Source organism: Peromyscus maniculatus, chromosome 4 (assembly GCF_049852395.1).
Source record: "Peromyscus maniculatus bairdii isolate BWxNUB_F1_BW_parent chromosome 4, HU_Pman_BW_mat_3.1, whole genome shotgun sequence".
NCBI classification, from domain to species: domain Eukaryota; kingdom Metazoa; phylum Chordata; class Mammalia; order Rodentia; family Cricetidae; genus Peromyscus; species Peromyscus maniculatus.
The window spans coordinates 22,302,312-22,324,207 of NC_134855.1; the positions used below are offsets into that span (position 1 = coordinate 22,302,312).

The 21,896-nt window shown below is 38.6% G+C and overlaps 1 protein-coding gene across 5 annotated transcripts in view; it reads left to right on the plus strand.

The window, feature by feature from the left end:
* Kynu (kynureninase) overlaps positions 1-21,896 on the plus strand; it is a 139,115-nt gene that overhangs the window by 69,399 nt on the left and 47,820 nt on the right. For all 5 annotated transcript variants that reach the window (XM_076569376.1, XM_006974295.4, XM_076569377.1 and 2 more), the window contains exons 9-10: positions 14,445-14,543; positions 15,693-15,766. In XM_076569376.1, coding sequence (XP_076425491.1) covers positions 14,445-14,543; positions 15,693-15,766 — 173 coding nt within the window. The remainder of the gene's footprint in view (positions 1-14,444; positions 14,544-15,692; positions 15,767-21,896) is intronic.

The window sequence follows — 21,896 nt, forward strand, 5'->3', positions numbered from 1 at the left end:
AGTCTTTACGGTGAATGTCCTGTTTTCATTCCTCGGCTTGACCCCTACCTACTCAAACAGTCAAAAGCCTGCTCTAGAGATTTCCCTTGCTGCCTTCATTCTCTTGGAAAACAGAGTGTGATTTAATTACATATCAACAATTAAAATTTATGATATTTTATATAAAACTACCATTTGCAAATATCTCAGGAAAAACCAGAAGTTTGTTTGGATCATCATTCCTGCATTGTAACAACTCTAACCTAAGAACTCCCTAAAGGCAGGCCTATGGCTCTGTGCTGTCCTTGGTGCTGAAGCTGAATCACAACTGTGGTTTACATTTATGCTTTGCCCTGTGGCATTCTTACAATGGGAAAGTGAAGTATTTCTCTCAGGCCCAACTTATATGTAAACTTGTCTGACTTTAGGGCAGCAGTTCTCAACCTATGGGCCACAACCTCTTCAGGGGTCTTAAGACCATCGGAAGACATTACTAGTCATAACAGTAGCAAAATTACAGTCAAAAGGAGCAATGAAATAATTTTATGTTGGGGGTAATCACAACATGAGGAACTGTATTATAGGGTCACAGCATTAGGAAGGCTGAAGATCACTGCTTTAGGGATCCTACATGTAAAATTCTTGACCTTCATCACGAAAGCTTTTGGATCTCTGTGTAAGGAATTTGTCATCCTGCAGTATTTCCAGAGCATGATGGGAAACATATTATTGGTTTCCTTTTGCTCTGCCTTACAATTTTTTCTACACCTGTTTAGACTCTTAAGTTTAGGAAGTTTAAATCAGTAGAGTATCAATGACTGACTCTACAAACTTCACAGGCTGCAAGCTTTTGCTTTGCACAAAATGATTTGCTATAAATACATGATATGTCTGTGAACAGATATCTGTGTGTTTTCAACAAAAGTGTTGGTCAGGCAAGTTGAAGGGTCACAATATCACATAAAGAACAGAATTTAAACATGATCATTTTCTGGAGAACTACTTGCAGTGGCTAGTTACCCTAAAAATTGGATACTTTTGTTAATTTTGAGCTCCTCCTCAAAGTCTTCTCTACTCGTTGTCATTCTTAGGCCATACAGGGTGTTCCATTAGGTCATTAAAAATTCAATGAACTAAATTAAGCATGAAAAATTACCTCACTCTATTTTCTCACTTAAGATATCCGAAATAAATCAAGCAGGCTCATTTTTTTAGTAAGATCGTTGTCAGATAGGCTTAAAATTGTGCAAGAATACAGTACTGCTGAGTCCATTATATTTTCCTGGTTTCGTACACATTAGATTGAATTAGGAAAGGATCTGAAGAAAAGTGTAGCCATGGGTAGAGTGCTTGTCTTGAATGCATGTGTCCTAAGATTATATACCCAGCATTGAAAAAGGTTGGGTAGATCATCAATTTGTGGAGTATAAGTGACAGAAATTGTGAGACAGAAGTTTCCAGCTTAAAATTACAGTGTGCGTCAGAGTCTCTGAATTAATTTGCTTTTCCTGTCTCCCCAGTCCAAGATTCTTACTCTGCAAGCAGCATTTATTTTTGCCTTATGTATTCAAAATAGACACATTAAATCGTACTTGAAGATGTCCCTCTCCTTCTTTCCATTCATTTTCATTTTCAGATTTCCCAGGCTTATTTGGGAATCGAATCCAGGGTCTCATGCTACCTAAATGCTTGATCACTGAGATAGTCCAGTCTCAGTGTTGACTTTGTAACAACAGAACTAAAAAGATGCCTGTCTCTGGGGAATGATGCATTCTATAAGTGCGGCTAGATTAACAGCAGCTGCTTCGGATAGCCTACTGTGGTTCAGGTGCTTGCTATCTAGTACAGTGCTTTATTTCCCAGAAAATACACTACTGACTTTTCATCATGGCTCAGATGAGAAAACTAATTCTGCGAAAGCACTTGCCCTGCACACTTAAGCAGATAATGAGGGTTGGTGTTGGAGTCTACTTTCAGAGTATACCAAAGCTATCTTCTCAATGTCTGGCACGGAAGATCTCTTTCCACTAGACTGTCTCTTTTTCAAATTAATCACACAGTGCCAAAGAAGTCTGATCATTTATGAAATTCAAGGTAAAAGTGAGTAATTATCTCTTCTTATCACCTCCTTCCTTGAGTTTGAGATTTACATCCGGTTTTCAAGGATAGAAAATAGAGATTATTCCAAGTAAGGGTCCGACCAATGCCAGCGTTCAGAAGTCACTTCTCAGACCTTCAGAAATACAAACTCCACCTCATGTAGAAAGCTCTTAATACTTGGTTTCCTCAACCCTCTTGGTGGTTATCTCATACAGCTGCTCCATTAACTATGGCTCCAGCTGAAGGCCCATATATCTGTGCACCTGCATCTCTTTAGTGCTTTATGTGGTAACAGAAAGAGTTCCTTCTAAACAAAAGAGTATGCAAGCCTTTATAGGAATGAATAAGATCTACATGACACTGGGCAGATTTGCAGCAGGAAGTCCCTGGACACTTCACTGGATCCTGTATCTGCGGTGCAGTGCACAATCAATGAACTTGGTTCTTTCATCTGTATGTTGACATCTCACTTTTGTGAGGATTGGCTTTAAAGGGGAAAATAGAGAGAAGACCAAATGGGGGAAACTCTACTTTCTTTCAAGAACTAAATTAGCCAGGGTGTACAGACATAGAAACATTTGCTTGTGACTATTGAGTGCTGACAAAGGAAAGAGCAAATACTCTGCTGAATCTCATGAAATCAATCCAAACTCACATAACGAAATTTATGCATATGCATGCTTGAATTTGTTTAAAATTAGGCCAATATTGTGGATGAGGGACTCAATTTTCAGTTCAGAAGCTCTTGCTTTCTTTTGTGTCTCTCCTCACAATTAAGAAACACAGCCATGGTACTAATTCATACTTACCAGTTTACACCAAGGAGTCTCTGACTATGTTAATCCCACTTTGAGAAAACTGAAACTTAAAAGATAATTTAGATTATGTCAATGTTTATGTCAAAAGAATGTGAAAGAGATCTTCCTATAAAAGAAATAATAGCATCCAGAAAGGCTCCAAATGTTGTGATAGCTTGACCACCCTCCACATTTCGGTAAAGTTTCCTTATCTACATCTGGTGTTCTAGGGATTTCATCTAAAAAACGAGCCTTTGGTGGGCTTGTGCACACCTCTTTCTCACCATCATTCCATCCCCATGGATAGATGGGGCATTTTGCTTCATGGTGATTTCTGTCACAAAGTACCTCACTTTTAAAAATAATCTATATCATATTATACTATATGTGAAAGCAGCTTGGTTCTAATGAATTGCTCATAGTGTGTTACTTTCATTGGTACAGGTCAACTAGTTAATGAGGATTCCCACTTCCATTTTTATACTTACCCATCAACACAAAGCAGAGTATAAAGATCAAATGGTAGAAATAGCCATTCCAATTTTATTAGGATTTCAAAGAAAAAATTTTTTGAGTTGGGATATTGCCGGGTTGGTCTCAAACTTCCAACTCCTCTGCTTCCATCCCCCAAGTGCTGGCTTCATAATCATGCATCATCATACCCGATAAAGCATTGTTTCTACTGCAATAAGTCCTTTCATTTTTGTGTATTACTTTTCTCATGACAAACTCTTTTTTATTCAAAACTCTCTTACTGGATTTCTTATCTTTAAAATTAAGCTCTCTGGGACAAGCAAGTCACAGAGCAATGCTCACTTTATCAGGAACTGTTGTCTCTCTGCAAATAGATTGCTTAAGTACCATCAATCAATACATCTGGGACAAAGGGAACTGTGAAATCAATTTAGTGAGAAGAGTAAGTGTAACCTAGTTACTATGCACTTACGCATTAAAATATTTCATTTGAAATTATCAGACATCAGTCTTTGGGCAGCTATTTGGGGTGTCATCCCAGCTTCCTTCATCTTATTCCAGTTTGCTACTGACCTTCAATATGAGCATTTAGAATTCATCATCAGGCAGCTCTCTTCTGGGATAAAAGATTGTGTGGATTTATTTTCTATAATGTACTTTATTTGTAGTTCTATCTTCTGTATTACTTACAAGAGCCTAAGGTCTAATACAACCTTGACTAACAGAGTTCTGCTCACAGAAAACTTGCACGCTGAGTTATTTTGTGATGCAACTTGACTCCTAAAATCTGTTCCTGTAGTTGAACAAAAAAGAATTTGCCTCATACGTTTAGACCCATTGTTTTCACTTTTGTTTTAATACTGAAGAGCTGCTGTTCCCACTGAGCTATTTATGTAATTGACTTGGCAGCCTACACCCTAGATTAGAATAGAGTAGATACTTGCAGGTACTGTTTGGAAAGTATTGTGACCCACAGAACTTGGTGACATTTGCTACAAAGTAGGCTTAATATACAAAGTAGTATTAATTCCTGCTCATAACCAGATAGCTGAAAGAAAATGAAAACAGCAAAAGGAAGACATCTGACAGTCTTGGTTAATTTGGTATGGATAAAAGGAAAGATTTTGTAAATTCCCAGGCTGAGGTGATTGACAGAGATGGCGGGACAATAGGAGGCCCTCTTGTAGATCTTATTGCTTGCTTTAATGTTATTTTATTTTAGTTAGTTAGATAGTTTTCAGATGTGGTTTTACTATGTAACACTGGATGATGAGAACTTGATATGTACCAGGCTGGTTTCCAATTTGCACAGTTTCCTGAATACCTGGATTGACGGTGTGAACCACCACACCTAGTCAGGTCTTAGTTTTGGTTTTGGTTTTTAACTTGGTATCTGTGTATGATTGTGACTCCTAACAAGTGAGTGAATTTGGGAATTAAATGTTCCAATACTGTGGTAAGAAACCTTATTAGTTTTTATCCTCCATTCCATTCCTCCCTAATAATTTAGCAGATATCTAATTGCGAATCTCATTGCAAAACTTAGCATCAGAGTTACCTAGCCAACCTGTTATTGTTAATCCACCATATGTCTGTATTTCTCTATAAAGTGGTAATGTTCATAGGCAAGCATACACATATAAATATACATAGAAACTTTCTTATAGATTCTAAAACAAATTTTTCCACCTCACATATTTTTTTTCTTATGAGAATGTTGTCCTAATTAGTGTACAATTTTAATCTGGATTTTTGAGTCAGGTAAAGAAGGGTGATCAGAATTCTCAACAACTTCACTATTCTGTAAGGTTTCTGATAAGAAGCCAAGAGGTACTCACACAAGCACACCAAGAGTGTCCACAATTAGTCTCGAAGGAACTGAGAAGGCTCTGGACACACCTAGTACAGTTTTTGTGACACTGGAGATAGACTACTTCATTCAACTGGGTCCGAGTCAGCACTTCCAGCGAACACTCTGGTTGACTGTACCAATGTATAGAGGTGCCCTTCTGTGCAGCAACAAGGATCAGAAGGCCTCATCTGTAAAATGGATTTCAGCTGGCTTAGCTCAATGGCTATTGCTCACCTCGTTTAGGTTTTTGACAATCCTTATGAACACACAAATGCACACCTGGTGAATACCAGCCTCAAGTATTGATACAAATATCTGTCTTGTATCATGTTCTGCACAATTCAGGGGCCTTTTTTGAATGAAATAGGAGCAAACCAAATAATAGTAAAGAGTCAACGTATTGCAAACTTCCAAAAGAATCATAACTTAGACTATCGGAAACTTCCAAGAGAATCAGAATCTTAGCCGCCCCCCCCTTCATTTATCTCATTCTATAATTCACTTAATAGGTCCTGATGAGACTGTGCTTTTTCTTCTCCTGGAGATATCAGCAATAATCCTATGCTGCATTTGACTCCACTGATCAGAAAAAAATATTAATGCTATGTTAAAGACGATTAAAGAAACAAACCCAAGTGGTGTTTCATATTTAATTGAGAGATTTAGAACATTTTGAACTGCTATTTTGCCAAAAATACTCCATTTTAAAAGATGCCCTCAGAGAAAATAGCATACAATAAAACTATATCCAGAACAAACCTCAAAGAATCTTCTTCTACAATCCAACATCAGGGTTCTCAGAAGTCCCTGTCCCCTGTAGCCATGTGCTGCAAGCCACGGTCAACCATACCATGTTCACTGACATTGACATCTTTGTAGGTGGATAGGGAGCCCTTGGGGCATAAGTCATTTGAGCTGTTTGCAGACAGAGTTCCAAAGGCAGCAGAAAACTCTCCTTCTCTGAGCCCCGGAGAAAAAGGAATTGTTTACAATGGTTTATTTTCTTCATACAATTACTTCAGGATTTCAGTAACAAGGTGGTGACATCATATTCCATAATGGCACTGGCTGCAAGTCCATCTATAGTAAGTAGTTCCAGGTTTAGGACTTCACCCTGAAACCTACAGGTCCTAGGATCTTGCCCATGGCAAATGCTGAACCAAACATGAATGACTCCTAGGTTTTGATCTCACTGCCAGGACTGAATGGTTGAGTGACAAGCCTGTGGTCTTGAGGAAAAAGAAAGATGATGTAAGCATTGTGGAAGCCATGAATCTCTTTGACTCCAGAAATGACAAAGCCAACAAGAAGATGACCATTGCTGACTCTGGGCAGCTCTGATGCTTTTGACTTGCACGCATCTTAACTACTAGGACATTCCTTCTGTAGCTCAGGAGAGCTCCCCACTTCCCATCTGCTTGCAATATCCCAAGATATTTGCACTCTCATTAAAATTTTAGGATCTCAAGTCTAGCTGTATTGCAATGTTAAGTTTATGAGTGTGAATAAGAACTATTAAATAAACTCCAGCATCAGATGAGAGGATATCTACTGGCAGTTGATTTTATTTGTTTCTTCTTTTGCTTACTTGTTCAACAATGTTTTTACTTATTGTATAAAACAGTAAGACTGGAAATTTGCATAAGAATATATAAATAGGGAAAAACTACTGAGAATGGAGCCCATCCTTAGAAGTTACTTTATGAACATAATCTGAGCTATTCAAGCCCATCTGCTTCCTGTGGCTGTAACTGAACAGTATAGACTGTCTAATTCATAAAGGAATGTTGTTTTATTTAACTTGTGGTTCTGAAGGTTGATAAGTCCAAGAGCAAATCTTGGGACTCTTGGGAACTCCCTTTCTGCAGTTCATCATACCCTAGCAGGGGCCATCACTTGGGAAGCAGAGCATGGATGATATGATACTGTGTGGTCTTTTGCTTTCCTTATTCATACGCAGTAATACCATACAGTGGGACCCTGTGACTTCAGCTAATGTTAACTACTACCCAAAGGCCCCACCATCACATGCCATTTACATATGAATTTCAGCATAAAGTTTCCAACCCCTGTACTTTGAGGGACTCTAAAATCATGGTGTCAGCACAGTGAGGAGAGAATGGTATTGGGGAGAAAGTGTAAACTAAAGGGAAGAAGCGATAAGGCCTCTCTGGTCCAGGACAGATAGAAAAGTCTATAGAGGCTCAAGAACCATGGCAACAAGTACTACAGTGTGCTTCCTCATCCTACCAGGGGTTTTCTAGAGGGAGAGCAGGTGTTGTCAAATTCGTGGTTTAGAAAATTCACTGGAAAAGGGCAGAGTGCAAGAATTTGCATTGCTTGAGAAATAAATTCCTAGAATTATTCAAGATGGCTAGAAAGTAAGGTGTTGTGCTGTCTGTACACAACTGTATTTCATGCAATTCTGCCAAAATGTATTTGCAAAGACCCATTTATGGTAAATCTGAGTAAAAAATGTGTTGAAAATTTGAGAATTTTTATTTTTATTTTAAAAATTATATAAAGGAGACAAGCAAGCTTTAGGGTCTCCTCCTCCTCCTCTTCCTCCTCCTCCTCTTCCTCCTCATTTTCTTTTTTTTTTTTTTTTTTTTTTTTTTTTTTTTTTTTTTTTGGTTTTTCGAGACAGGGTTTCTCTGAGTAGCTTTGCGCCTTTCCTGGAGCTCACTTGGTAGCCCAGGCTGGCCTCGAACTCACAGAGATCCTCCTGGCTTTGCCTCCCAAGTGCTGGGATTAAAGGCGTGCACCACCAACGCACGGCCCTCCTCATTTTCTTTGCATCTCAAGTCACCTACTTTTATTTGTAAAATAATGGAAACAGCTGAGGGAAGGCGACCTGGGAAATGGCTCTGTGCTATGCTTTGTTTTAAGATGCTGCCATCTAGCGACACTTCTGTAAAATTACACTATACTCAACTTTGCTTCTTGCTGCATGCAGTCTCTGCTTCAATAATTTATGTTCTCTGCCATCCATACAAAAGAATTGTACATTCAATAAAATGTATTGTGGGAGCCTGGAGTGCTTTTCTGATATGATGCCACATCTGTGACCACAGGGCATTAATAATGGGATCCAGTAGGTGAACTTGGTACCTTCTTCATAGTCCATACTTTATAAATAATTCATAATGAAATAAAGTACAGACGCTTGAATTCCTTGAGTTTTTTAAGAAGGTTGAATTTATTCTAAAAGTGTGTAAAAAGATGAGTTTGGAAAATTCTTTGATTAAAACATCTTTCCTCTAATTAGAAATATGGGTGAGTAGAAAGATGACTTCAATTTCAGGATCTCTGGGTTGTTTGTTTGTTTGTTTGTTTGAACACGGAATTTCAGTCTTATGTGTATCTCACAATGCACAGTAACAATTCTGCCTTTCTATTAAGCCTGACCATGAATCTGAGAGTCCAGATTCTGATGACCTCCAAGTCTTCTTGGTGTGGATTAACTGTATTGCTTCCCAGTCGCTTTCAAAAGGTGCATTACTGTAGAAAATGTCTTGCTTATATGACATATATTCCTGAATTTGGGAGTAAGAAAAATTGTACAAATTCACCTCTCTACCTTCAAAGAAAGAGACAAAATCAGTTAAATATTATAGATAAGCTGTTCCTTTTGTGAAATAATAGATGCAGTCAGGTTATAATAAGTATAGTTTTGTGAACTGAATTTCCAAGAATAAAAGCCACACCTGTGTTAAGAATCCTACAAAGCTGAAGAGATTATTGACTGATTAGAACATCTGCGATTGTGGAGTGCTCAGATGTGGTAGGTTTGAAGCACAATTATCTTAGGCTATCTTTAGTCTCCTTAGCAGGGATTCATTGTTCACCTCTGTGTGTGACCTGCCATCCTTGTAACTAGCAGGTAGAATAATTTGGGACTGTGCTAACAAAACTGCCTCTATCAGCCCATAGACTTAGAATGTCATCAGATTGCTCCTGGGGTCCATACCAGAGACTTCTCCATTTTTCTATAACAACCTGATAGTCCCACGAAAGTCCTTGAGAACTTGAGAAGTGACATGATTTATGACTTTCTTTTCTTCTGTTACTATAAGAAGCACTTCATGAAACGTCTGCCACACTGGACATGGTATATTTGCTGTAAACTGAATCTGTGTTCTTGGACATGATCATGCATATTTGGATCTCAAATAAAATGCCTCTTATTCCCTTTGGGCTGGGAGCTTTGCTTCTGTATCCTCAGTTCTGGGCACACAACATGGGGCCCTAAGGATGACCCAACTCACAGCAGGAATAACATGCATCTGTGTGAGATACTAGCATGACCCTCTCATGCCCAGTTGCCTAGTGTGGCCTCATTGTGTGGATGTTGATGGAGTCTTTCTGGAGGTTGGACTTCCCTTACATCAGTGGATGATCCACTGGTTTGTTTTCTTTTCTTTTTTTTTTTAATGTTCTATATATTTATTTTTTATTAAGATATTTTCTATTCATTTTACAGATCAACCATGGATTCCCCTGTCCTCCCCCCTCCTCCCCCCAGCCTTCCTTCCCAATCCACCCATTCCCACTTCCTCCAAGACAAGGTCTCCCATGGGGAGTCAGCAGAGCCTGGTACATTCAGTTGAGGCAGGTCCAAGCCCCTCCTCCCTGCACCAAGGCTGTGCAAAGTGTCCACCATAGGCACTAAGTTCCAAAAAGTGGGCTCATGCACTAGGGACAGGCCCCGGTCCCCGTGCCTGGGGGCCTCCTAAGCAGTTCAATCTAAACAACTGTCTCGCTTATCCAGAGGGCCTAGTCTAGTACCATAGGGGCTCCTCAGCTACTGGTCCACAGTTCATGTGTTTCCACTAGGTGTTCCCGAGTGCTGAGATTAAAGGCATGCCCACCACCGCCTGGCTAATCCGCTGGTCTGTTTTGAGCTGGTAGTTGGGAAACTATTTTGTTTGGATTCTATTTGGTTTTTTTTTTGTTTGTTTGTTTTTTGTTTGTTTCTGAAGCATTTAGTTGAGGTTAGTCATTTTGTTTTCAGAACATTCGGTTACAGGCATTTGGTTTGTTTCTGGTTTTGGAAGTTTTATTAATATGAAAGCATTTGACCTTTTCCCTCCAATATCTAATTCTGTGTTTTACTCTGGCCTCTGTCTATCACAAACTCCATAATCCATAAGCACAGTACATTGGGGACAGGGGAGCCCAGAAAAAAATACACATTCTTTCGATGAAAGAAACTTTAATGGCTCTGTTGGAAACAAACATAAGGATTGATCGCCCAGTACGTTGAGTCCCCATACATTACCCATCATGTAAATGTCCAGCAAGTAAATGTCCAGGACAAGTGTTAGATACAATACAGTGGGAACTGACAGGGGAAGAGCTCCAGAGGGAATTCCTTCCGAAAGCACTGTGAAGCTTCCACCCAAAGCACAGGTCCCTAGCCAGCACAGAGAAGTTCATAATTTTCAGAAGAAAATGGGAAACAGATAGAAAAAAAAGATGAAATATTTGGAGAAAAACTGCTATTTGGTATTCTTCCTCATTTTATGGCTGATATTTTTGTTAATTCAACTTGGGGAAAAATGGGCACAGCAAAAGACAACTTGGCTTTCTACTGCCTCGCTGGAGAACATCTGGTTTTTCTGGCGTATTTCATTTCTTTGCTGTTTTCTTTGTTCTTTTCTGGGGTTTTTGTTGTTGTTGCTGTTTGTTTGTTTTATCAATCTCACAGCAGCATGTTGATCTGTTCAAATTTTTACCCCACCTTGGTTTAATATTGGAAATTCATTTGCATCTAAAAATTTACCAACTTTTAGATTTTCCAACTCACTGGAATGTATTTCAAGACAAGACTTGAAGATTTTTTTGAATTTCATTGGTAACTGGATCTCCTTTCATCACTTATTTTATTAATTTGGGTCTTTTCTCTCTCTTCCGTTTGTTTCGTTTGGCTAAGGTCCTGTCAATCTTGTTTATCTTTTCAAAGAACTGACTTCACTTTATTCATTCTTTATATTTGTTATGTTGTTTCCCATGTCATGAATTTCTTTCCTAATCTTAACAACTTCTTTCCCTCTGCTCCTTGGAGTTTGGCCTGGTCGCCTTTTCCCAGAACTTTAAGTGCATCATTAATTTATTTATTTGTAGTTGCCCTGACTTACTTACTTACTTACTTACTTACTTACTTACTTTGTTTTTTACTTTCTCTCTCTCTCTCTTTCTTTATCTTCTTTCTTTCTTGCCTTCATTTACTTCATTTTTTAAATTTATATAATATATATATATATATATATAATCACATTTTTCACTCCCACAAATCCTTCCATATTTCCCCCACCTATTCATCCAACTTCATGCTCTTTCTCTCTTAAAAAAAAAAGACAAACCCCCAAAACAAACAAAAAGCATCAAACCAAATGATTTCTTAATGTAGGCAGGTAAAACTACAAACTTCACTATCATTGTTTTTGAGATGTTGTGTTTTCATTTTTATTTGCTTCTAGAAATGATTCAATTTTTTTTCTTGTTTTTTCCAACAACTCACTCAATGTTAAATAGTGTTTTGCTTAATAACCATAAGTTTGTCTGTGTTCTAGATGGGTTTTTTTTTTGCTTTTGTAGTCTGATGCAATACAAGAAATTATTTAATATTAACTGTATTTATTATACTTGATTTTTGTCCTAATATATGATGTGCATTGTGCAATGTTTGGCTGGAATGTTCTGTAGATGTCGCAATCAAGAGAACATTATTATTCTAAACAACTCAGTATGAAGTTGCTGTCTTTATCTTTTCTCATTAGTTTTGGTTTAAATTCTATTTTGTCAGGCATTATATCAGTGAAACCTGCTTGTTTATAGATCCATTTGCTTGGAATGGCATTTTTCATTCTTTTATCCTAAAATGATGAGGTGCATTTTTTGGAGGCAACAAATAGATGAACCCTGCTCTTTGATACAATCTATTAGGCTGTGTTTTCAGATTGGGGAATTGAGACCATTAATATTCAAGATTATTGAAAGTTGTGTATTGATTCCTACCATTCTGCTGATTTTGTAGTGATTTTTTTTATTTTCCTCCATTGATTAGTATCATTCTCTCGGACTTATTCCTATCTGTAGCCTCATGGAGGGATTCGTGTTTATCTTAAGTATTAGGATTACTTTCAATATTTTCTGCAGAGCTAGCTTCGTGGCCATAATTTATTTAGTCTATTTTTATCATAAAAGTTCTTATTTTTCCCTTAAATTATGATCAGTAGCCTATATTGACAGTGGTTATCTTCCATAACTTAAAATACATCATACCAAGACTTTCTAGCTTTAAAATTTCCAGTTAAATAATCTGCTGTTATTCTGATGGGTCTTTGTACATGCCTTAGTGCTTCTCTCTTGCTGGATACTTTCTTTGTTCTGTTTAAATAATATTCTAATGAGAATTCTATGAAATGAAGTTCTTATTTGCCCTCAATGCCTTATTTATCTGAATTGACATCTCTTTTCTTAATTTTGGTAAATTTTCTATCATGTTTTTTTAATGTTTTCTATGTCTTCAGAATAAGTTTCTTCACCTTCTATTATGCCTACAACTTATAAATTTGATCTTTTCAGAGAGCCTCATTCATCTTGGGATTCTCAATATTAACTCACTGTTTTATCTTTGTCCTTGTTGGATTCTTCCAGTCCCTCCACCTTGTCTTCAAGCTCAGCATCCTTTCTTCTCCATGGTCCATTCTATTGCTGAGACTTTTTAAAAGTCTTGTTTCACTTATTTTTTATCTTATTTTATTTATTTACTATTTTATTTTACTTACTATGAAATTTATATCCAGCATTTCAGATTGATTTTTCTTCAATATTTCTTTCTTTTTGTTGAATTCTTCTCTCATTTCATCTATCGCCTTCCTTATTTTGTTTGGCTATTTGTGTCTCTAAACACGTTTATAATCATTATTTTCAGTTCTCTGTCTAGAATTTCATCTAACATACTCTTACTAGATGCCATTGCTGTAGGAATAATACTTTTTGAAGAAGTAATGTTGTCTTGCTTTTTCATATTTCTTTTAATAGTGCATTGGGAATTGTGTATTTGGTATTACTTCTCTTGATTTGGTGTTTCTTAATCAACTGTATTCTTTTAGTTGAAATATTTGTACCATTCAGGTGAGACTTGGTTGAGGAAGAATAGAATGTGTAGCTATAAAAATAGTTCTTTATATCAGGATCTCCAGGTGCCTGGCAGAGACCGTATAAATCCCGCTGTAGGACATTAACTAGGAGAATGACCAGAGCTGTTTGGTATTACCAAAAACTGTGGAAAGATGAACAACCAAGGATAACATGAAGTATACTCAGATTTTAGTTAATATGATAGAAGAGGGAGGAAAGTAAGGTAAATAAGAGAAAGTATTAAATACTGGATTGACTTTGAAGAAAAGAAATTCAGGTAGGGAAAGTTGAAGTATGGTTAGGATCTACAGAATTTAGAGATGGTTACATTGACGGAAGGTTATGATTAGGAAGTAAAAGAAGGAGGGATAAGGATGATAAAAAGAAGAAAAGACATATGGGGAACAGGAGAGTGTATGAGATGTGACAGAACAGTCTAGATTAAACTAGAAAGCTAGACTAGAGTGAAATGACTTAGAGTAAGCTGTATGGAGCCAAATAAACAAAAGCCTAAAACCAGCTGAGCAACAAACAAAAGCAAGATCATCATGACACATATGTGCGTGAGTGGAGGGTAAATGATGGAGGCTACATGATAAAAAGAATGCTTGTGGGGTCATTGCTAGTACAGATGCATGGCAGATGGTAGTACAGGAGCCATTGGCTCTGCCACCTGGGTCTTCTGGGAACCCTCTGAATCTGTTGGGGATAATTGGTTGTAGTGTTCACGAGGAGAATTTAAGCAAACCCCTTCCATCTCCCATAAATGAGCTGTGGGTTGAGTGCAATAAAGGCATTGCAGTTTGGCGTTGCTGCTTGCATTTCTCCTACTGGACCTGAAGTTTCACCCCATTCCCATTTTTGCATACAAGTACAAATGTCAACGTAGTGAAGAAGGAAATAGTGGCAGTTTTATGAAGATGGCTTTGGTCTAGAAGGTCATGCAAAGGGTTGTGGGAGTTGTAAGTCAAATGTTGTGAACTGAGGCATCAGGGAAACTGTTATTGTTTAAAATGTTGCAAAAGACTTGAGATACTTGTCATGACTGTTTCTGATCATTAAACAAATTGAAGCCTTGTTCTGTTCTTCCTCAGGGCTGTTTTGTTGGCTTTGATCTAGCACACGCTGTTGGAAATGTTGAACTCCACTTACATGACTGGGGTGTTGACTTTGCCTGCTGGTGTTCCTACAAGGTAGGAACTAGTTAATGCCTGAAATCCTTTTATTTCACATTGGTCTTATTCTAAAGAAAAAGCTTGGCCCACGATTTGGATTCTGTTTCTGTCAGTCCTGAGTTTTCTGATTCAGAAAATAATGAAGTCATATGATAGAATAACATGAAAAACAATTTAGTTCTATTCTTCCTACAACTGTAGAAAATTTATTCATTAAATTTCTACGCTACTATGAAAAGAAATTAAGTATAGAGAAAAGATTCCACACTAGAGCTTAATTCTTACTGATTAATGCCTTTAGTTTTGATGGATGTGAAAACCAAGTTATAATATCTCTACATACAGAAACGAAAATTTAGACTATGAGTATTTGACACAGAATATTTGAACAAAGACTTTGAAATCTGTTAAATCTTAGTTGAACTGCTACCTACTAGTGATGCTGGGCATTCCATGGGCACCTCTGCAGGTTTCCAGACTCTCATGTCCTGAAGGAAGGAATTGGACACAGATATATGAAGAAAGCAGGGCTGTGTGTTAGAGAAAGGTAATTTTCTAGGTAGGAAATTGCAAGAGCAAAAGGAGCTCAGTAGTTTAAAAGGCCCTACTCCGGGGGATTGCAGCTTTGGGGGCTTTTTTCTTTTTAAGCATTCATTCTATGCAAGTTCTATCTGGTAAATGTAATCCTATGTACAACTTCATGCACCACAAGCATGTGTTTTGACCAACTTATGTCTCTCCTAGGGAGTGTGTGTTAGCATTTTAGTGAGTCACAGATCACCTTCAGACACCAGCCCCTTGCATCGGATGGCACCTGCACTTTTGCTGAGATTAGTCAGCCTACAGGAGAGAATCGGACCAGCTAAGTTTTCAATACATCCAAGGTTCTCCAGGGCCTCACTCTGCCCCACTCTTCTGACGCAATAATTTGAATAAAATTTCCTGGAAAATAATATAGCTACATATTTTTAACTTAGTAATATTTTTCATTTGTTTTTCTTTTAACAGTAAGACCCAATATTCTGTTTTACTGCAGAAGCTCAAATAATCACAAATTTTGAACTGGTCAAAAGTTATGGGCTTATTGAAAACAAGTAAAAATGAAAACAGTGTTTATATTTTTCTCATGTATTCAAGTAAACCCATAAAATTTCACTTCTTTTCCAGTATTTAAATTCAGGAGCTGGAGGTCTGGCTGGTGCCTTTGTCCATGAGAAACATACTCATACAATCAAGCCTGCGTGAGTAGAATCTCCAAGCTTTTATTCTTTTACGAACAAATCTGTGCGCATTCTTAGGATGTTAAACGTTTCTAAAATTGCTCACGAACAGGAGCTGGATTAGATTATAATTATTTTACCACTCCATTAACAGTGCTATGCTTTATCAGAAAGAAATGCTTTCCAAAGACTTCAATTGGCTGGATGGGAAGTTTAATCAAAAAAGGAATCTCCAATGCAAAATGAGTTTTAGCAATCATGTAGAGCCAACGGTTTAATGCAAAAGCCCTCTTGAAATTTATACTGTTTAAATATGCTGCTTTGGCTTTCCAATTGCTATAAATACAAGCTGTCCCCCCACCCACCCAAACCACAGTCTTGTGGCCACGACATGAAAGTTACAGGTTGTGTTTGCGTTCCCCAATGCCAAGGTGTCGCATGAACCATTGGAACCAGGACTTTTACTAAGTTTCAATTGCTTTGCCCTCTGAGCTGGCCAAATCATCTTCAGAGTAAGGACAGTGGACTGAGCACTCCTCCGCCTCTGGGGAATAGAAGGATCAGCGGAAGAGGTGAAGGGTCAAGGGAAGTGATCATTGTTGGGCAGAATTAGAGGAGCAGCTTCAGGCCCTGCATGAACAACTGGCTCTCCTATCCCATGGCCCAATATCTAAGAGACAAAAAAAATGGAAGAACCAGAAGGCAGAAAACATCAAGGCCAGGTTGGGACTGATGAAGATGGTGAGGGGCCTCAGGTACCTTGACCCTTTACCCCAAGAAATCCAAGAAAGCAAGCGACAGTGGGGGTGACAATGCTGCTACTCTAGGCCACCCTGGCTTTGGACTTTCAGGAAGAATTAGCAAGATACCCAGGGAGGCCACAGAGATAGCCCCACCTGGCTTGCCCATTGATTAGGGTCCAGAGGAGCAAGAAGAGAACAGTGCCGTGAGTTACGGGAGAAAAGGCAGTTGAGCCAGGATATCAAGATTACCTGGAGAGGAGCTGCATTGAGCCACACACATCACCTAAGCTAAGGAGCCCTCTTTATGAGACTCAAATCCAGAAGCAATTGGGATTGAATTTGAAACTGACAACCCATGCACACGTAGCTTGAGCACGGTTTTATCCTGCCTATGAAAGAAACTTAGAAACGTTACATTATTAAACGTGTGGGAAGAGTTTGAAATACCAAATGGTTAGCCACCCCCTACCCCAAAGATATATATAGAGAGAGACATGCACACACACACACACACACACACACACACACACACACACACACACACACACACACACACACACACACACTTTTGTAATAACAATTAATGGAATAAAGAAGCCATGGATTTGAGAGAGAGTATGGGAGGATCTGGAGGATGGAAAAGAAAGGGGAAAATGGTGTATTATAATCTCAAAATAAAAAAAGAAATAACTTTTTTTAAAACCTCAAATAAGAAAGAAAGAAAGAAAGAAAGAAAGAAAGAAGGAAGGAAGGAAGGAAGGAAGGAAGGAAGGAAGGAAGGAAGGAAGGAAGGAAGGAAGGAAGGAAGGAGCCTGTGGGAATGGCCAGGGAAGAGCTAGCTTTGAAGAAGTGGGAACTACAGCACTTACAAGATGTCAGTGGACATCACAACTCACCGAGAAGCCTCTCAAGAGGGTGAGTGTGAAACCAACTTACTGTGCACCAAGTCCCAGTGTCTCATCAAGTCCAGCCCCTGATTTAGCGCTTCATCCTCATCTTCCTCTTCGTATGACACCATTGATTTTGATTCAGTCAGGCTAAGAGACAGATGGGGCAGGAAGGGCCAGACCCCTTAGCCACACTGCCCCAACACTTCCCTCCATATTGTGACACTTCTTCATCTCACACTCAGCCATAGGAGATCCGGCTCTGTAGGGAAGAGGATTACAGGGACATTCACTGAAGTAGGGACATGAGTAATGAGACTGAACTCCCCAGGCCCATTGGTAATGACCTCTTAGATGTGGAATCTCTTTCAGAATGTTGGAGATGGGGCAAAGGCATGATTGGGAGAGAGCAAAGGCCTAGCATGAGGCTACCTGAAGCCACATCATCCCTGTTTACACCCAAAGACCCTGTTTAGGGGGTTTGTTTGTTTATTTGGTTTTGCTTGAATTTACTTAAGCTAGGTAAGACTGGGAGTGGGTAGCACCATTGTCCTACCCTCAGCCTTCATGGGGATGAGAGGAGGCAGGAGTTCTCTTTCTTTGTTGGCTTTTTTGTTCCACTTCATTTGGAGCCTGAGGATTTGTTCATATCTTCATTTGGATCCCAAAACTGTCTTTCCTTTGTCTCTTGATTTTAACTTTTAAATAAGGAAAATGTTGAAAGAATTAGACATTAGAAAATGTTTTATTCCTTATCAATATAAAGACAATCAGACTGCGCCTAGTAGAGGCCTAAGTGTGCTGTTGTTCACATTGCATCTACCTTTAAAGCTGTCAGTGTTACAGGATAGCTTGTAAGGAGTATCTTCTCTCCTGAAAGACTTGATAATCCATGAAACCTAAAGGAGCTGAACGTTGAGCAATAGACTGGTACTGCAAAAGCAATACTTGCATGCTTTACACAACTCTCTTCATGTTTTACAATAAGTGTAAATACAAGCACAGTATACCAACTTATTCATGCATTTTTATTTGATGAGGGAACTCATTGTTTGCCTTTTATTTCAATCTGGTGTGGAGATAAACAAATAACATCTTATTTGTTTTTGTCCTGGAATGTGTTTGATGAGCATCAGGAATGCCACTACGAGATACAGGGCTGCTGGTTAGGTTTCTTCATCCCCCTGCCACTAGCTCAATGATTTAACCTTTAAAGAAATTACAGGAGAATTAGTAGACCTTGGAGCGCCTCCCATTTCTACAATCCTCTGCATATTAATCCTAGAAATTTAAGATCATTTTCTGTGGGTTACTTAATCATGTCTGAAGTCTCCTCAAGATTTCAAGCTTCTAAAATTAAAGAGCACTTTTTCTTTGGACAGCTATTTAGTCAGGCCTGTATTTTCCTTAAATATATTGCTGTCAGTACATTAAATTGTTCTCTATATCCCAAATCTTCAGAAAAGACTATAAAGCACATATTATGAGAATACTACACATATTTTAAGTCACTGTTTTTTTTGTTTGTGTGTGTGTGTGTGTGTGTGTGTGTGTGTTAGGGTGTGTACATGTATGGCACATGTGGGGGTGGTGCATACTCATGTATGTATATCTAGATGTAAAGGCCAAATGTTGATTTCGGGTCTCTTTCAGTTGCTCTCCACCTTAAATTTTGAGACAAGGTCTTTCAGTGAACATGGAGCTCACTGATTTGGCAAGGCTAGATGGTGAGCAAGTTCCCAAGACCCCCTTATCTCTGCCCCACAAGCCTAGGTTTACAGGTGTGGACTATCACTTCTAAACTTCTAAATAGGTGGTAGGGATCTGAACCCAGGTCCTCACGCTTGCAGAACAGGCATTTTATAAAATGAGGCATCGCCCTCACTGGGTAGACAGCTCAGTAGACAATGTACTCGCTCAATCATGAAGACCAGCGTTTGTATTCTCAGAACCATAAAAACCCAGATGTGTTTGCACACATATGATAATATCAGCCTGCCTGTGGTATAATGACAAACACAAACAAGATTGTCTCCAGAAGTTCCCAAGCCAGCTAGCCTGGCTGGCATATGTCACAGTGAACAATAAAGTAAATATCCAAGGTTGTTCTCTGACCTCCCCACATGTGCGCCATGGCATACGTCTGAACACATGCACAGGAACATGCAAGCACGTACAATACACACACATAAAAGGTGGCTACCATTTGAGCCAGTTTAGTTTCTTTCTACATAGTTGACAGACAAGGTATTTATGACTTTTGTGTGATGAGTAACCTTCTCAGCCATTTCTCATACTCTGTTATTTAAATTGGGATCGACGATCTGATGTGTGATATCACATTGAAGGGCAAACTGGTTACAGAGGGACAGAGGAGGAAGTAATTTATATGTGCTTTAGGCCATGCTAGGAGTTAAGCTCCGACCTCCCAGCAGAGGTGCGTTGCCCTTAATTTCCCTTGCAATGACGGAGGAGAAGGAGGGGGTGAGGATGCTCTTCTGCACTGCGTTCTGTAGACTCCCTAAATTATACTCTCTTGCTGGTGTGCAACTTTAAGATTATTCCTGCACTGTCAATGCACTTCCCCTAAAGGAAATCATATCTGCCTCTATTGCATACACAAGTTTAGTGAGAAAAAAATAGTTTGATGTATCCTAAGGCATTAAATGCTGCCACTTAATTTTATTATATATCATAAATTCATATAGGGCTACATAAATATATTCAAAGTTTCAGAATGAATAAAACTAGGTGACATTTCTAAAAATTAGGACATTTTTTGACACTTAATCTTTAGGACTTCTTTAATACTACCCCCTGGTTACGTTATTGGCTCCCAGTGAACATGTAGCATTTTGCCCAATCAAAAGCATAAATTCTCCAGCAAGAGAGATAACTCCAAAGTTTATGGTTTCTGACCTTCTAGGATATCAAATCATTCTTGACTGTCATCAGTTTCAGTGGACTTTGGAAGAGCTGACTGAATTTCCATTCCCCAAATTCTCTCTCCCACTGGCCTTATAGCCTACTGTTTTCTCCTCCCTCCCTTCCTCCTCTCCATTTTGAGATTTATGAGGCAGACTGTATATATAGCCCAGGCTAGCCTGTTCTGAGGCAGATTGTGAAGCCCATGCTGGCCGGGAAGTCAGAATAGTCTAGCTCAGCTCCTGAGTGTCTCATTCATTACAGGTGTGTCAACTACACCGGAAAGGGAGCTCCTTTGATGCTTACTTTGTATTTGTATAAGCTGTGGTTTAAGGTTTTTGAAAGATTATATTGTGATGTACTGCATTTTAGCTAGTCAGCTTGGCATGTGGATGGGCTTAAATCAGGCTTAACTAGCAAAGCTGCATTACAAGAGACTGGCTTTTGCTGTTTGGTCTGTTGTTCATTTCTTTGTGTCCTTAAAGCTTCTTTCCAAGTGATGTCAGAATGACTAACTCTAGGGCTTCCTGTTTCTAACCTGATTTCCCTCTTCCAAACCCAGGATCATGTGTTAATTTGTGTTAGGGACTTAGAGCTCTGTAGGCGTGGGATGTTGCAGATTTTCGCAAGAGCAGCGTAAGCTATTCCCGGTGATCTGCTCTTGTCTGCGATGAGAGGCCTAACGCTTCACTGAAGCTTCACAGTGTGCTCTGTAGTGTGTTTTCTTTCTTTGTTCATCTGCCAATCAAGCAGCATCTTCAGGAAAACATTAGAGCAAGAACAAATATTGGAAATGTCAAAATAGAAAGCTGAATTAGACTGATCCCATAAACGGCAGTGGTGTCCAGTAAAGTTGTACTGAAATGAAAAGCTGTTTCCTTTTAAATAGTAATTATCATGCAAAGACCACATATAACTTGAATTTCAAAAGTGTGCTAATTCTATTGCCAATTAACAATCATATTTCAGTTGTTAGGTCTGAGGTTTCAGTTAGTTAACTGTGTTTAATAAATCTTCTAATGCCTATACCATCTCCATTTGCATAGGACTGCAGAGTTTTTTGTTATTAAATTATTAATTATTGTATCTGAGAGCCATGTGAACAGCCTCAATTCAAATGCAAGGATCTAAAGGCTAACAAACTTGACATACAGCAAAGTCAGCTTTGTTGCTTGAAAAGGCTGACATCTAGTGGTTGAAGATGTTATTTCAAATTAATAAACAGTCATTACCATTCGCCTTTACCAGATATTTTCATACACACACACACACACACACACACACACACACACACACACACCACAATCTTTTTTTAAATCTTTTATCACAATGTACATTGCAGCAGTCTGATAATCAATGCCTTAAAAAAGGTAAGAACAGAATGTAGGTGGGAGTAAAGGTATGGGGGAATTTCAGGTGTATGGTTAGAGAAATTTTAGATATTCAGCATGGATGTGAAAAGGACTGCCTTGCAGAAATGGATAGTCCATCTGGTGTGGAATGAATCACAGGAAATGAAGCAAATTCTAGAAAGTTAGCATTTGCTATATAACTTTGCATTGTTTTTGATGCAGTATTTCCATCAGTGATGGATGC